Source organism: Oryza brachyantha, chromosome 9 (genome assembly GCF_000231095.2).
Source record: "Oryza brachyantha chromosome 9, ObraRS2, whole genome shotgun sequence".
Classification (NCBI taxonomy): Eukaryota; Viridiplantae; Streptophyta; class Magnoliopsida; order Poales; family Poaceae; genus Oryza; species Oryza brachyantha.
The window spans coordinates 15,428,313-15,444,252 of NC_023171.2; the positions used below are offsets into that span (position 1 = coordinate 15,428,313).

General features: G+C 41.7%; 2 protein-coding genes across 3 annotated transcripts; one reads left to right on the forward strand and one right to left on the reverse strand.

The window, feature by feature from the left end:
• Positions 1-3,696: 3,696 nt before the first annotated feature.
• Positions 3,697-7,960, reverse strand: LOC102712109 (ABC transporter F family member 1-like). 2 transcript variants are annotated; one of them, XM_015841352.2, is made up of 6 exons: positions 7,706-7,960; positions 7,540-7,613; positions 7,251-7,461; positions 6,896-7,130; positions 4,154-5,510; positions 3,697-4,056 (listed from the first exon to the last, which is right to left on the reverse strand). In XM_015841352.2, the coding sequence occupies exons 1-5, from the start codon at positions 7,886-7,888 to the stop codon at positions 4,453-4,455; spliced, it is 1,761 nt and encodes a 586-aa protein (XP_015696838.1). In that variant the 5' UTR covers positions 7,889-7,960; the 3' UTR covers positions 3,697-4,056; positions 4,154-4,452. The 2 variants fall into 2 exon arrangements, with proteins under 2 accessions (XP_015696838.1, XP_006661013.1); XM_006660950.3 differs by having other exon boundaries at positions 3,697-4,059.
• A 3,997-nt stretch (positions 7,961-11,957) lies between these two features.
• On the forward strand, positions 11,958-15,562 carry LOC102721675 (glucomannan 4-beta-mannosyltransferase 1-like). The gene is made up of 3 exons (XM_006661517.2): positions 11,958-12,206; positions 13,946-14,044; positions 14,408-15,562. The coding sequence occupies exons 1-3, from the start codon at positions 11,958-11,960 to the stop codon at positions 15,560-15,562; spliced, it is 1,503 nt and encodes a 500-aa protein (XP_006661580.2).
• Positions 15,563-15,940: the final 378 nt, after the last annotated feature.

Genomic DNA, 15,940 nt, shown 5'->3' on the forward strand with positions numbered 1-15,940 from the left:
ACTACGTATTAGGGCTCCCCCAATACAATTTTCAAGACTATCTGGAATATGCCTTACAATATCCGACCTCATTTTCTCAACTTGTCTCACACTTGCATATAAACACATTTATATCAAAGTAATAATTCATGTCTATGTTTCTAGCACATATAATTCAACATCAATTTAAATCCACTATTTAAGTATTCAAATTGAAAATTAAAATTAAAATTTAAACCTTAGCAGCAGCAACCACCGACGTGGCCTGCCCTACCAGGAGCCTCCCCTGGCAGCAACTGACAATGCTTTTTCTGACTTAACTTTTCTCTAGCTTGGTGACTGACATGAGAGCCCGATTACTATGAGGTCCACATGTCAACCTTCATATTAGAGAAAAAGTGAAGTCAGAGAATCTCGATTCGGCAACAACATTATCTCAGTGGATCCGGCAACAACATTGTCTCAGTGGAAGGTGGCCTAACAAGTAGAGTAGAGAAAGACATCGGGAGAAGGGCACAAAATAAAAATAGAGTGCGTCGGCAAGCGTGCCAACCTCAATAGTGGAGGCCAGTACAAACTAGCAACAAGGAGATGGAGGTTGCAACCAGCAGCAGCAGCACGAAGAATGCAGAGTCCAGCAGGGTAGAGGCACATTAGTGGTGGCCAGCTCCCTCACTAGTCACTATGCATGTACGGAAATTGGGATCCCGGTGTATTCCCTGGGTGGCCAGCCCAGGAGGATATTTTTCACGGCCCAATTTTTCCGTAAGGCTATGTTTGGAAGTATAGGGAACAAAGTGTCAAAAATTTGGAAGTATAGAGAACAAAGTGTCAAAAAATAGCTCTTTCAATTATCTGAGCTGAACACACACGATTATAGTTTAAATAATACATCTATGTATATATTATAAAATTTATTTTATACTCGTACCTTTTTTATTTGACAATGTTAATTCATTCATGTTGATATATATATATATATATATATATATATATATATATATATATATATATATATATATATATATATATATATATATATGAACACCGAGTGAGTATTACAAATACCACCATGTGAAAAATATCTCTATTTAATATTGTCAACTCGAACGTATATATAAATATTAGATTTTTATATATAATATAAATGATGCATCATTTAATTAATATCTAGTCTATTTTTATTTAGGAAAAAGTACGAATTACCCTCTAGCTATGGCGGCCGGCCAAATTACCCCCTAAACCTAAAAATCAGTCCTCCTTTAACCTGAATTTTCAATACTGGGCAAATTACCCCCTCGACCCAATTCAAAGCGGTTTTGTCCTACGTGGTAGCCCAATCAGCATTTTTTTTTCTTTTTTAATGGTGGGGCCTACATGTCATAACCCCCTCTCCCTCTCCCTCTCTCTCGGGCGAATAGGGCAAGGATGCAAGGGCCGCGTGGGGATGGTCGGACGCTAGGCCGACGCGTGCCGCGACGAGCAGCAGGATGGCGGCGGCGGCGAAGCGAGGGAACGCGGTCACAGCAGGCAGGGACGGCCAAACGGCGGGCGGGTGCGGGCGTGCGGATGGCGAGCGAAGGATGTCGACGGCGTCGAAACGGAGGACTCGCTGGTGGCGGCGGCGAAGCGGAGGACGGCAGTGGTGGGCGGCGTCATCAATCTTGGTGCGCGGGGACGAGGTCGAGGGCAGGCGGGGGCGAGGACGGCGGACGACGGCGCACGGGGGAGAGGACGGTAGATGGCGGCACCTCCGCTTCGCCACCTCGTCGTCGCGGCGCGGCCGTCCGCCCGCCACCCGCTCGCCTAGCTTCCTTCGCTTCGCCGTCGCCACCATCCTGTTGCTCCACCTCGTTGTCGCGGCGCCGCCGTCCGCCCGCTGCCTCCGCCACCATCTTGTTGCTCCACCTCGTCGTTGCGGCGTCGCCGTCCGCCCACTGCCTGCGCCCGCCCGCCGTCCGCACGCCCGCGTCCGCCGTTCGTCGGCACGCCAGCGTCCGCCGTTCGTCCGCATGCCCGTGTCCACCGTCCATCCCCGCGTGGCACTGAGCCGCCGAGCGCTCACCGCCCTGTCCCTATTCGCAAGGAGAGGGAGAGGTTAGGAGAGGGTTATGACATATGGGCCCCACCATTAAAAAAAAGAAAATACTGACTGGGCTTTCACGTATACGCCACGTAGGACAAAACCGTTTTGAATTGGGCTGAGGGGGTAATTTGCCCAGTATTGAAAGTTCAGGGTAAAGAATGTCTTGTTGTTGGGTTTAGGGGGGTAACTCGACCGCCCGCAATAGTTAGGGGGTAATTCGTACTTTTTCCTTTTATTTAACATCGTTGATTTATGGGTTTAAGGTTGACCATTCATGTTGATATATACATATAAAAAATTATTAATTTATGAATTTGATTAATTATTAGTAAATGGAGTCTAAGAATGACGTATAATATTCTATGTTTACATAATTTTTTTTAAAAAAGACAAGATTTGATCAATATCTGACATGGTGGTATTTCTAATACTTCCCCGGTCTTTTTATGGCACGTTGAATATTGGATCTATATTCAACCAAAATTTAATCAAAATTTAATGCATTAAATTTGATGTAACGAGGATAGACGGAAAGTGCACGTGATGTTAGAAGACTGTAAATGGAAGTAGAAGTAGGTTAGATAGAACGTGGATCGTCTGATTTGATGTAAATGATTTTAGCCGTTAGATTTATCTAATAAGTAAATTAATAAGTAAATCAAGTTTGATTTATCTAATAAGTAAATTAAGTTTGTGTTCTGTAGGATAGATTTAATGCATTAAATTTAATGTAAGGAGAATAGATGAAAAGTACGCGTGATTTTGAAGCTGGTAAATATAAAAGGGTTGATGAAACATGACCCATCTGATCAGATGCAAATGATTTCAGCCGTTAGATTTGTCGAATGGTTACATCAAGTTTGTGAACTATAGAACAGATAAATTTGATGTAAAAAGATATATACATATAAAAGAACACCGATTGAGTATTACAAATACCACAGTGTAAAAAATAACTCTATTTAATATTATCAACTTGAACGTATATATAAATATTAGATATATATATATATATATAATATATGACACATCATTTAATTAATATTCGATCTATTTTTATTTAATGTCGTTAACTTAGAGGTTTAGGTTTAAGGTTGACCATTCGTGTCGCTCTAACCATCAAGAATCACTAGAACAAAACATTGTTCAGTCTAACGGGAATAAAAAATTCTTATGCACGACTAGTCATAAATCTTACGTGTATGTATATATATATATATATATAGCATAATTTAACCCTATATTATATATATATATTCTAATTCATGTATAAATTTATATTTTATAGGTGGTTTTTAATATATAGAAAGATTTTGTCTACGACATATACAAAGTTATTAATACAAGTTTATATTTTTTAGAAAGTTTATAATATATTTTATCACTATAAGGTAGATTAGATAATATATGTGCATATATATTAAATAGATAATTTATTTTGGACCCCAAATAAGACGTTTATTTATTTTATGAATGACTTATGATAGTATATATTTGCAATAAAATTTGAAAAATATAAACGGTTAAACCTTAGTCCATTTTTAGAGCTGGTAAGTAGAAGAGGCAGATGGAACATGGACCGTCCAATTTGATACAAATGATTTCAGCCATTGGATTTGTCCAATGAGTAAATCAAATTTGTATATTATATGATAGAATAGTGTATATTTGCAATAAAATTTAAAAAATATAAACAGTTAAACATAGGTCCATTTTGAGAGCCGGTAAATAGAAGGGGTGGATGGAACATGTATCGTCCGATTTGATGCAAATGATTTCAGCCGTTGGATTTGTCTAATGAGTAAATCAAGTTTGTGTATTATATGATAGATGATAGATAATTACCTGAAGATACCAACTAACTGCCAATAACAAACCAGCCAATTACACTATACACGCACGCCCACTTATGATGTCTTGGCATCTTGTTCTTTCTACATTTTCTCCACAAAGAGCACCAAAGCAGAGGGTAGCCACGAAGGATAGCACATCTGCTGCAAATGAAAGAGCATAAAGAGCGTCAAGTATAACGGTACCAAGCATGCAGTGCAGCCAATAAAACGAATAGGAGTAATAATAACACAGTACCATAGGCTTATGTAGCATCGGATGATGGAGATGAGGTCAGGTACAAACATCTGTGGCAAGTTGGGATCCAACTTAAAATGATACAGCATTGCACTATAGTCTCTCCCAAGACCACCCACTGCACGCGGCGCGGTGAAAATGCTAAACTCAACAATGCAGTCGTGCATCATGCTGGGGCTGTATAGTTCTATTAGTAATAGCCGGAGAAATACTATCATAGAACTAATTAGTGTGATGGTATCTGCTCTCCTCTCCAGGCAGACAGAAGCCCAGAACAAAACGGGGCAACTCAACTCAACTCAATCCTCCAGTCCGGCCTTGCTCCTCAGGTGCTCCTTGAACCCCATAATGTCACCTTCCCACCTGGTCACTGCCTGCTTTTCGCACACCCAGATCTCCTGTGCCACCTGGTTGATCAGCCTAAAGTCATGGCTCACCAGCACCAGCCCTCCATCCCACTCATTCAGCGCCTCTGCCAGAGAGTCGATTGTCTCAATGTCCAGATGGTTCGTTGGCTCATCCAGCAACAGCATGTGCGGTTCTCTCCACGCCAGCCACGCGAATATTACCCGGCTCCTCTGCCCGTCTGACAGGTTCCTCATCGGCATCACCTGTGCCTTCCCTGACAACCCAAATTTGCCGATCGCTGCCCTCATCCTCTCCTCCTCATTCCCTGGGTATTCCTTCATCATGTACTGCAGAGCTGACATGTCCAGGTCCAGCTTCTCTGCTAGGTGCTGGTGGAATTGTGCAATCCTGAGATGGTTGTGCCGCCTCACCATGCCATCCAGTGGTATGAGATCACCTGTCATGAGCTTAAGCAGTGTGCTCTTCCCAGCTCCGTTAGGACCAACCAGTGCCACCCTTGAGTCAAGGTCAACACCAAAATCAAGGTTCTTGTAGATGAGGTTGTCTGGTGTGTACCCAAATGTGACCTCCACAAACTGCAGCACTGGAGGTGGCAGCTTGCCAACATCAGTGAAGCGGAATGTCAGTACCTTATCCCTCACAACCTTCTCTGTGAGCCCCCCACGCTCCATCTTAGCAAGAGTTTTCTCTTTACTTTGAGCCTGACGGGCCAGCTTGGCAGATCCATGACCAAACCGTGCGATGTACTCCTTCATCGAGGCAATCTGGTCCTGCTCCCATCTGTACTGCTTCATTTGATTTTCTTCAAGCTCGGCTCGTGTTTGGACATACTGGTCATAGTTACCAGTGTATAGCTTGAGCTTCCTGTTCTGCATATGGATGATGTTTGTACATACTCCATTTAAGAAGTCCTGGGAGTGTGATATGACAACAAGTATACGGTCAAATTTTTTCAAGGTTTCTTCCAGCCAGACACAGGCCTCAAGATCTGCAAACAGGGGCAACAGATCGCAAACATTAGTCAAGAAGCACACTTCAGGGCCAAAAACTTCACAGGAACCATGTATAAAAGATCTTTTGATTTATCCTGAACAGAGCATCCATGTCGCTCATACATCTGAAGTGACATGGTAGCTCAGTGCTAGTTACTGTTCATAATCGACGTGCCAGCAAACAAATTCACAGTAACTACATATTAGATATCTTTCAAGTTATTCTAATGAGAGCTAGATGTGTTGCATATTATTAAATAAGCCACGCACGACAGCCAAGTACTAATTAAAAAATGACCACTTAGGTTCTTTTAGGCCAGACCATTCCTCATCTGTTGCGTGTGCGTTTCCCGAACTGAGTTTCTATATAGAAGTTCGTCATCTCGCCTTTGTAGAGTAGATTTTTAATTTTATAGTAGTTAATTTCATCGTTTATACTATTAAATAATCATAAAAAATCCAAACAAGTTTCATCTTTCATCAACCAAAAGAATACAGCCTTGGAGACTTGTATGAACCAACAATAGTGTTAAGCCAGACAGGATAGTCCCTCGTCTTTTTGCTTACACTTATTAAGACAACTTGAAATTTAAAACTTAAATTTAGAGTGATTTTGCGTTTTTTTCATCGTAGTTTATTTTCCAATCTTTGCTTTGTGATCTCTAAGAACATGTATATAAAAGTTTTACTTTTACCCACAAATTATTTTTGAATCGTCAGTAAGTGGTTTCGCTTATGATATTAAAAAGCAAAACGATGAGCTCAAATGCCAGTGATAAATTGAAAGACAAAGGCCTCCTGTTGCCTCAAATGAGCTAACACATTTTGGGCAAGTTTGATGGCCAATAAGTCGATTTCAAACCCAAACGTGTCAGATGTATATAGTATGGACCTGCGACAACCTAGGTGCATGGTAATGTATGTGGAAAGCAGAATAAAACAAGGATTTTGTAACTGCTTGTATCCTGTATCATAGCATAAACCCTTAATGGTAATTTTTTTCACTGTTTACATGCCAGTATGCCACCGGAAGTTAACACACAACCTATATTTAATGATATACATGAAAGGCACTACTACTTTTTTCATATGCACGGATGCACCAATATATGAAACACCAAGCAAGCACAAATTATGTAGCCTACTGCCTACATGCCAGATGAAACAGCGGTAATTTATATGCTGTTTCATCATGCTGCACATTAGCACTGATACTAAAGACCATAGTGTAAATATTTTTATCGCCTGATGTAAAAAAGAAAAAGAAATACAGTTAAAACAGAAGCAATTTGATCCTACCCACTCTAAATTAGTTGGTTGTTAATGCATTGCATGTGAATTAGATTTAGGTCAGTCTGTAAGCTGGCAACTCGAGACCCACCTAGATGATTGGTAGGCTCGTCGAGCAAAAGGATAGTTGGATTCATGAAGAGTGCCCTAGCCAAAGCAATCCTCATGCGCCAACCGCCAGAGAAATCGCGGGTTTTCTTTGCTTGCATCTGCTTGTTAAAACCCAAGCCAAACAAAATCTCGGCAGCACGCTTTTCGGCGGTGGAGGCATCAATGGCTTCTAAGCGCTCATACACGCGATCCAGAGCTTCGCCACCACCATCATCCTGCATATTAATTTGAGCAGAGGCATACGTCAGTAAACAATAATCATGAAAAATGGGGACACAGTGAAAAGCCTATAATTGTAAGTGGAGACATTGGGATTGCAAAGGAAACATATATACTTGAGCGGCTAAGATTTCAGCTTCCTTCTCGAGCTGGAGCCTTTCTTCGTCACAGCTGATGACTGCCTCTAGCGCAGACATGTCGGAAGCCTCGATCTCATGGGTAAGGTGATAGATGTCCATATGGTGAGGGATAGGAAGCTCCCGGCATCCTATAGCTTTGAGAAGGCAGGATTTTCCACAGCCGTTTAAGCCAAGCAAGCCGTATCGCCTGATTGATAGATAGATAAGTAGAATCAGTCCCGCGCGGGCGTTCGTGGTCGTGGGTGCGTGGATGATGAATACTTACCTCCCGTAGTTGAGCTCCAGGTCGGTATCAACAAGCAGGTCATGGCCGTGGAATGTGAGCGAGAGGGACTCGATCTGCGAGGGGATTAAGGACGGATTAGGATTTTCACGTATTGAGAAGAGAAGAGAAGAGAGGGATTCGAAGGAGAAGAAGAGAGGTGAGTTACGTGGATGTCGCGGGAGAGGGGATGGGAGGTGAGGACGGCGGTGCAGGTGCGCTTGGAGAGGCTGATGGTGGCGAGGTCATCGGCGGCCTTGACGGAGGAGGAGGAGGAGGCCTTGCCCCCTCTCTTGGCGGCGGCGGCAGCCTTTTTCTGCGCCGCCTTCTTCTTGCTAGCGTCGGACACCATAGCCGCGCAGGCGAAAGGAGTGGAGTTGGAGAGGAGTGGAGAGGGGAATCCCAAGGAAGGAACTGGCTGGAAGGAGGAAGGCGAAGGCGAAGGCGAAAGCAAAGCAAACACCAACACCAAATACCCAAGACGCGTGTATAATAAAAAAGGAGTCTGTTGTAAGCTACAAAGGCGGTGGAGCGGACAGGGACAGCCCCTTGCCTGCCACGTGTTGGCCTGGCCCATGTGCATCTTTCCTCGGCCCACCCAGCCCGGCCTTCTTCTTCACGACCACTAGCCCTTTTCTTTCTACCTCATCGATTCGATGCTACCATCCCATCCCATCCCACTCAACAGCAAGGAAGGCTCCCACTTCGACTTTCGTCCATCAACCATCGTAAAACCGTGAAACTGACAAATGAAGTCATAAAGTACTGTTGATTACAGGTTTTGCTAACGTGTCCACTTTAACTCACCGTCATCGATGCCGCATGTTAGCCCGCTAACATGCTATCAGACGCAAGACAATGACCAAATCAAACAGTCAAAAAAAATAGACTTACACTGACTTAGGACTCATTTGCACATGTTTTAAGGAAAAAAATAAGCTCGTTCTGTAGTTAAGGGAGGCAAAGTGATCTTTTCTCATCCCATTAGTCCCCTCTTTCTTAAAAAAAACCATCAAGAGGGAGAACATAGAACTTTATACCATTGTAAAACAGTATAAGTGTGATACCTGGTGATTGTTTGGCTTAAATTAAGAAAAAGCAAAATACCATATTTGCCAACGAAATAATTTGTGAAAAAACTTATATATATATATATATATATATGTATGTATATGTGTGTTCTTAGCGATTTAAAAACCAAGGATGAAAGATAAACTATAATAAAAAAATATAAAATCAACTTTAAATTTAAGATTGGAAAATCAAAACTTGGCTTATAAGCATAGGTAGGATTAGTACTACATGTACCATGTTGCTCCCTCACTCCATCTATATATATGTACGTATATATGAAGTGGATTTTTAGACCATCATGTACACATACAGCATTAGCCCTTCATATATCCTTAAGATGTGTACACCACATTAGGTAAAGAGAGTATGTTCTATTATATATTTTTGTATATACGTATACATACGTATGTATGTGTATAAGTATATGTATATATGTGTATATGTATATTTATTTATTATATATATTGACAAAAATTATAGTCAAAGATTGATTTTGAAGATTTGTTCAAAATGACAAGTATTATCAAACTAGATGGAGTACCATGGCAGCAACAAAGCCCCAAGCGCCTAACTAAATAGCCTATTAATTGTAGCGGCGCGGTTTTAAAAACTTATTTAATACAAACCTAATTCCAAAATTTTTGGTTATTTATATGTGACTTAAGGACCTAAGTGCCAAAAGATCTCAACTAAATCCCTCCTTGTGAACCGATCAAAAATCCTAAACCAAAAATTTCTATTGAAATGTGGGATTTGAATCTTGAAATTCCAATACCTCTCCGTTATCAACTCCCATATCCACAAAATGCATACTTCCATTAAAGACCTCTATTCCATGTCCCTGGTTCAAAACTTAAATTCAAAAATTAAAATCTCTCTTAGATGTTCTCTTTCCCTTCTGCTAATCTCCTTAAATTCTCTTAAAAGCCACATAAAAAGTTCAAATTTTCGGTCTAATCAACTCCAAGTACCACTCCTAGAGAAACCCTAATTTTCCTTGGTTTCAAAACTCTAAGGTAGATTCAACCAAATACATCAAATTATGTCTCCATTTGTTCTATAGAAAATGAGAAAGGCCACTATTTCCTCTAGAACGATTTGATCCCTTTCTCTCCCTAGTCGGCGTAGTCGCACACATTTCAAAATCTTTGAAAACCCAACACATAGTGTTGGTGTGTTTGTGAAATGAAAAATTGGTTTGAAGAAAATTGTGATGCAAAGCATTGCCTTTATGGGTATGATTTGTATTAGCATATAGTGAATGATTCCTTTAGAAATTCCATGGATCAAAATATAGGGCAGCCACACGGGTGATGTCCATGGCCAAGTAATTAGCTGGAACAAGGCTTTACAAAGCGACCTCACATATGTAAAATGTCAAGATAAGTAGAGCAAAGAAGAGAAGCTTGCCAAATACTCGGTCGAGTTGTGTAATGTGATTTGATAATCAAACCTGAATGCTTGTTTGATATTTGTTTGACCCATCTTTGGGCATGATGTACCATAGGATTGTTTCAAAAAATCTTGGTTGCGAACCTTTTCCCACTAACAAGTGTGGAAAGTAAGCTTGCGCTGTGTGGGTAAAGTGTGAATCTCTATAAAGATTTGAATTGTTCTAATAGTCATGCCCATAGTCATGGGTGGATGTGAAGTGATCCTCTAGCATATATTTGTTTGCCAATACTTTATAAAAATGGTTTGTGGGTTGAGAACGGTTACCTTTATCAACCAGGATGGCTGATAAACGACTAGTATGTGGTTTGAAATGGACCTATGTAGGTGGTATTGTTGAATGGTATTATAGTTTACTCTTCCCAAGTGGAAGCAGTCAAATAGATTGAGATATGAGATGTGTTGAATCCTTAAAAGGATGAAAGTAAAAAAGAAACTAATAAAGAAGGAATGGATGCAGACAACTTTGAGCTAGTGTTGTGGTCAAACAATCAGTATATGAATGGATTTTACTAGTCATTCTAATAAAGTAAAATGGTTGTTTGGGGGAGATTTTAGATTCTGAGAAGCAGCTGTTTGGTAGTCAGCTTCTTAAAAATCTAGAAAAGCTCTGAAACCTAGTTTCTCCAGCTTTTAGATTCTTAGTTTATTTTCTAGAATCTGTAACTATAGGTTCTCAGAAGTTATAGACTGTTTGGGTCCAAAATTGATTCGTTCGCTTGAGTTGTTGCAAAGAAATTTATGGACAAAGTCGAGGAGAAAGTCTTTTGGATCCTGGTAAACAACCCACAGTTTAGTGATTTGAAAAAAGAGTTTTTCAAAAGAAATCTTTGTGAAATGAACCCAACCTCCCTTATTTAACTTTTGTCTGGTGGCCTGCTGAGTACGCAAATACTCAAGCGTTGATTTACTTCCTCCATAAAGATGGTGTTGATGTTTAGAGGGTTTTTTTCTTAGTAACAAGTGACGGTTTTTTTCTTAGTAACAAGTTATTGCTTGTGGTTTGTATTCTAGCTAGGGCGTCATTCTTAAATTAACTTTAAAATTAAAATTTAAAATTTAAAAGCTAACTTATATGAATACTTATAAGCTGATGTTTGCGTGTAAGAAAATGTGGCACGATGAGTATATATATGTCAAGTTCAATTCTGAAGTTTTAACCGATGTTAAATAGATACATGTCTAAAAACAATTTTTTGGGGGAATGGGCCGGAACGGACGGGTACTAGGTGGCATGTCTGCTGGTGAGTAATACGTACTGAGTACGCACCTATATACGTATTAGCTAGCTGTATGGCAATGCTATTGCTAGCTATATACATACATACATATAAGCGACAATCGAGGCATACGTAGGTACGTAGATACGTGTAGGCCTCACCGCATGCACCCTCACCACAGTTGGCTGGCTGTATATATATACCACGTAGGCAGCCAGCAAATAAAGCAAAACAGGCCAAAATTATTACTCCTACATATTTCTTTTTTTTTTTGGAAAAAACAGAAGCCCGGCTGGCTCTGGCTTTGGCCAGCTGTAGTACTCCTACTGTATATATATGTTGTGTTGTATTGTTGAAGAAAACACGCAATGCATGCAGGTATCCTGCCAATATATACATGTACAGGTAATTAATTAAAGTAGGCCAACTTTGCTTTAATTTTCCCCTTAAAGCTAGACAGACACCTTTAATTTAACTAGCTGTTCTCTCGATCGATTGCTGCTAATATATATATACGGGATATAAATAGATAGATAGACAGGTCGTAGCTAGCTAGTAGGTTGATCGATCTGCTGGAGGCCACACACTGCTGGCTAGCTAGCTTGTGTATAAATACGTACATATATATATATATATACATGTATAGAAAAAGCTAGCTAGCGGTGCAGGGTGGATATGATGAGCGAGGTGGCGGCGGGCGCATGGCAGGCGGTGCGGTGCCGGGTGTTGGTGCCCACGCTGCAGCTGGCCGTTTACATCTGCGTCGCCATGTCGCTCATGCTCTTCGTCGAGCGCCTCTACATGGCGCTGGTCGTCGCCGGCTTGTCGCTGCTCCGCCGCCGCAGGAGACACGACGACGACGACCTGGAAGCCAACCACCGCCCCATGGTCCTCGTGCAGATCCCCATGTTCAACGAGAAACAGGTCAGTAGTACTTTAATTCATTTATTAACTTAATTTGTGCCGTGCGTGCCAGCCCTGCGCGCTTCTAGTATGTACTACTGGCTTATTCCCTGCCTTTTTTTGCTGCTCGTTTCTTGGCTTTTCCTTACCTACTCGAATACTCGATCGACTTCTCTCCAAATCACGCACGCGTACCGTATATGTAACATTAGTAGCTAGTTGATATATCGATCTACTGCCTCCGTATTTTTTTATATAACACCGTTAATTTTAGATCAACGTTTGACCTTTCATCCTATTTAAAAAATATATAATTATTAATTATTTTGTTATAATATGATTTATTATTATAAAAACTTTAAGTATGCTTTATAATTTTACATATTTAGATATAAATTTTGAATAAGACGAATGGTCAAACGTATATTCAAAAGTAAACGGCGTCATATAAAAAAATATGGAGGGAGTATATAATAGTAATTAATAACTTACAAGCTAGCTAGCGATCAGCCAGAAGGGCATGCCTGCAGCCTGCTGGTACTAAATTAAATAGTAGAACTCAAGCACGTACGTAAGATCAAAATTAACCCAAATAAATCGATCCTTCAACCAACTAACTTAGCTTTCCACTCATGCAGAGATCGTCGCGGTCTCCTCAATTTTTGCGTGTTCTTCAATTTCTCATGCAAAAGCTACCTGCCTGGCTTCTTTAATTAATATGTTTATTTTTTAACAAAACGAAAACTTTATTCACATGTTGTACATTGTTAATTGGCATGGCATGCTTGGATGCGCGCATTCATGCTGAACTTACTCTGCATGCTTCCACTACATGCATGTCCACGTACAAGTACATCTTAAGAAGGAAATAGTCTACATGTACACGGAACAGCAAAGTGATTAAAAGTACATTTATGTACCTATGCATGCATGGTGGTATTGCAACAGTACGTCAACTCTAGCATTGTACGTACTACGGCAGTACATTTCGAAACGATGGAGGGCCTATTCAGCCGCATTGTACTTTTTGCTTATAAGCGTAAAAAACCGTGTATTAACTAATACAAATTAATTTATAGATAAAATTTTAGATACATGTTCTTAGCGACTAAAAAATAAATAATGAAACATAAATAAAAACCCCTCAAAATTACGTTTAAAATTTTAAATATTGATTATATAAGTAAAAATATAAAATAGCGATGATATATATTATTGTGCCTAGCTAGCGTACGTCACCCCAGTCTTGTTTCTCTTCTGGCGTGCTTTCCAGCCGTATATATACCCCTGTCAATCTGTCCGTTTCTACGTATATACCTGATGCATATATGCTATCTAGCTCGAACGACTGATAAATACATACACAAGCAGTACGTCAATCCAGCCTCATGTACACTAGTTAACAAAACAGAAAAGGTATATTTTAAGCCTTTAAGTTTAGGGACATGTGCCATTTAAGAATATATCGAAATAACAAATTCAACTGCGCACATAAATGCACTTTTTTGTTCTAGGGTGATTGTGTGGCTTATCGAGGGAAAAAGTCAAACGACATATTTACAAATAAAATTATGAATAAAACTTTTATATACATATTCTTAGTAATCTAAAAGCAGTGACTAGAAAAATGAACTACGATAAAAAAACTAAAACCAAATTCAAATTCAAATTTTGGTTTATAAGCATAAACAGAGTGAAAAGATAGGTGCAACTTTCCTTTATGAACTCTTGTGCTAATAAATTTGGAAGAGTGCATTTAGGTTTACCGACTTTCGATCGGTGCCGCGTGTGGGATGACATGGCCATCTGATAAGTTGATGATTCAAGTGTTGGATGACTCCACCGACTCAACCATAAGGGTACGCACATGGAACCCTTGCTTTTCTAACATGTTGATTTGGTTCTTATTTTTGAACTAAAACTTGCACTAGCCCATATATACTCCACTAAGAGAAGATAATGATGTTAAAATTCATGACACTAATTAAGCATGTCGGTCTTAATAAAGAATGGATGTTATTGACAGTTGGAAAATATTAATTGAAGCTTTTTTACCGTTTTTAGAAAAATTTTCAAAATAAAAGTGTGTATCTTCATGTACATTGTATCTTAAGATAAAAAAAATTATACTAAAATTATTGATAGTTTGAGATATTTTTTTAAGTATAATAAGAAACCTTTAATTATATTAAGAATGAAAACGCATGCATGGATGCATGCAGGAGATGGTGGAGGTGGAGTGCTCGCGGTGGGCGGGCAAGGGCGTGAGCATCCGGTACGAGAACCGGCGCAACCGAAGCGGGTACAAGGCCGGCGCCATGCGCGAGGGCCTGCGTAAGCCCTACGCCCGCGACTGTGAGTTCGTTGCCATCTTCGACGCCGACTTCCAGCCTGACGCCGACTTCCTCCTCCGCACCGTCCCGCTGCTTCTGGCCGACCCGGCGGTGGCGCTTGTGCAGGCCAGGTGGCGCTTCGTCAACGCCGACGAGTGCCTGCTCACGCGCATCCAGGAGATGTCCCTCGACTACCACTTCCGCGTCGAGCAGGAGGTGGGTTCCGCCTGCCACTCCTTCTTTGGCTTCAACGGCACGGCCGGCGTCTGGCGCCTCCGCGCCCTCGAGGACGCTGGCGGCTGGAAGGAGCGCACCACGGTGGAGGACATGGACCTGGCCGTGCGTGCCACCCTGCGGGGCTGGCGCTTCGTCTACGCCGGCCACGTCGCCGTGCGCAACGAGCTGCCCAGCACGCTGCGCGCCTACAGGTACCAGCAGCACCGCTGGTCATGCGGCCCGGCCAACCTGTTCCGCAAGATGTTCCGGGAGGTCCTGGCCAGTGGCCGCGTCTCGCCGTGGAAGAAGCTGCACCTGCTCTACGGCTTCTTCTTCGTCCGCAAGGTGGTGGCGCACCTCGTCACCTTCTGCTTCTACTGCGTGGTCATCCCGGCCTGCGTGCTCGCCGGCGGCGACGTGCGCCTGCCCAAGTACGTGGCGCTGTACGTACCCGCGGCCATCACGCTGCTGAACGCCGCCTGCACGCCTCGCTCCTGGCATCTCCTCATATTCTGGATACTCTTCGAGAACGTGATGTCGATGCAGCGGTCCAAGGCCACAGTGATCGGCCTGCTGGAGGCAAGCCGCGCCAACGAGTGGGTAGTCACCGAGAAGCTGGGCGCCAAGACGACGACGACGGCTAGGAAGAAGACGAGCGGGGTCCATGTCCATGTGGCGGAGATCCTTCTGGGGGCCTGCCTGCTCTACTGCGCCGTCTACGACATCGCCTACGGCCGCGACAGCTTCTACATCTACCTGCTTCTCCAGTCTGCCGCCGCATTCATCGTCGGCTTCGGCTACGTCGGAACGACGTCCTCGCCTCCCTAGACCTACTTACTGGCCATCCTACACTCTCTCTATATATACGTACATATATATATATATAATGTGCATGTATAAACATTAATTGCACTCTTGTATACAACGATCAAATCATATATAGCCTTAATTAATTTTCCAACATATTCTCTCTCTCTGTATGCATGGCCTGCCAACTAGTGTGGATATATAGGTAGATAATCCAGTAGTAGAGCTTCTTTAGATCATAGGGATTTTACGAGAATTTAAAGAAAACAGTTCAATTTCTTTAAAATTCTCGCAAAATTCCTCCAAAACCGAAGAGACCCTTAATATAGTTGGATTGCCAGCCGAAGCTAGAAGATATGTATATATAGGCAGGCGGAGGTAGGTTTTGCAGCCGCTGGG

Excerpts from the sequence above, each read along its gene's own strand:
- LOC102712109 (XM_015841352.2), bottom strand. The coding sequence starts at position 7,888 with ATGGTGTCCGACGCTAGCAAGAAGAAGGCGGCGCAGAAAAAGGCTGCC. Across the intron at positions 7,614-7,705 it reads CCCTCTCCCGCGACATCCAC|ATCGAGTCCCTCTCGCTCAC; the intron begins GTAACTCACCTC and ends ATCCCCTCGCAG. Across the intron at positions 5,511-6,895 it reads CGAGCCTACCAATCATCTAG|ATCTTGAGGCCTGTGTCTGG; the intron begins GTGGGTCTCGAG and ends CCCTGTTTGCAG.
- LOC102721675 (XM_006661517.2), top strand. The coding sequence starts at position 11,958 with ATGATGAGCGAGGTGGCGGCGGGCGCATGGCAGGCGGTGCGGTGCCGG. Across the intron at positions 12,207-13,945 it reads CCATGTTCAACGAGAAACAG|GTTTACCGACTTTCGATCGG; the intron begins GTCAGTAGTACT and ends GAGTGCATTTAG. Across the intron at positions 14,045-14,407 it reads CCACCGACTCAACCATAAGG|GAGATGGTGGAGGTGGAGTG; the intron begins GTACGCACATGG and ends GGATGCATGCAG.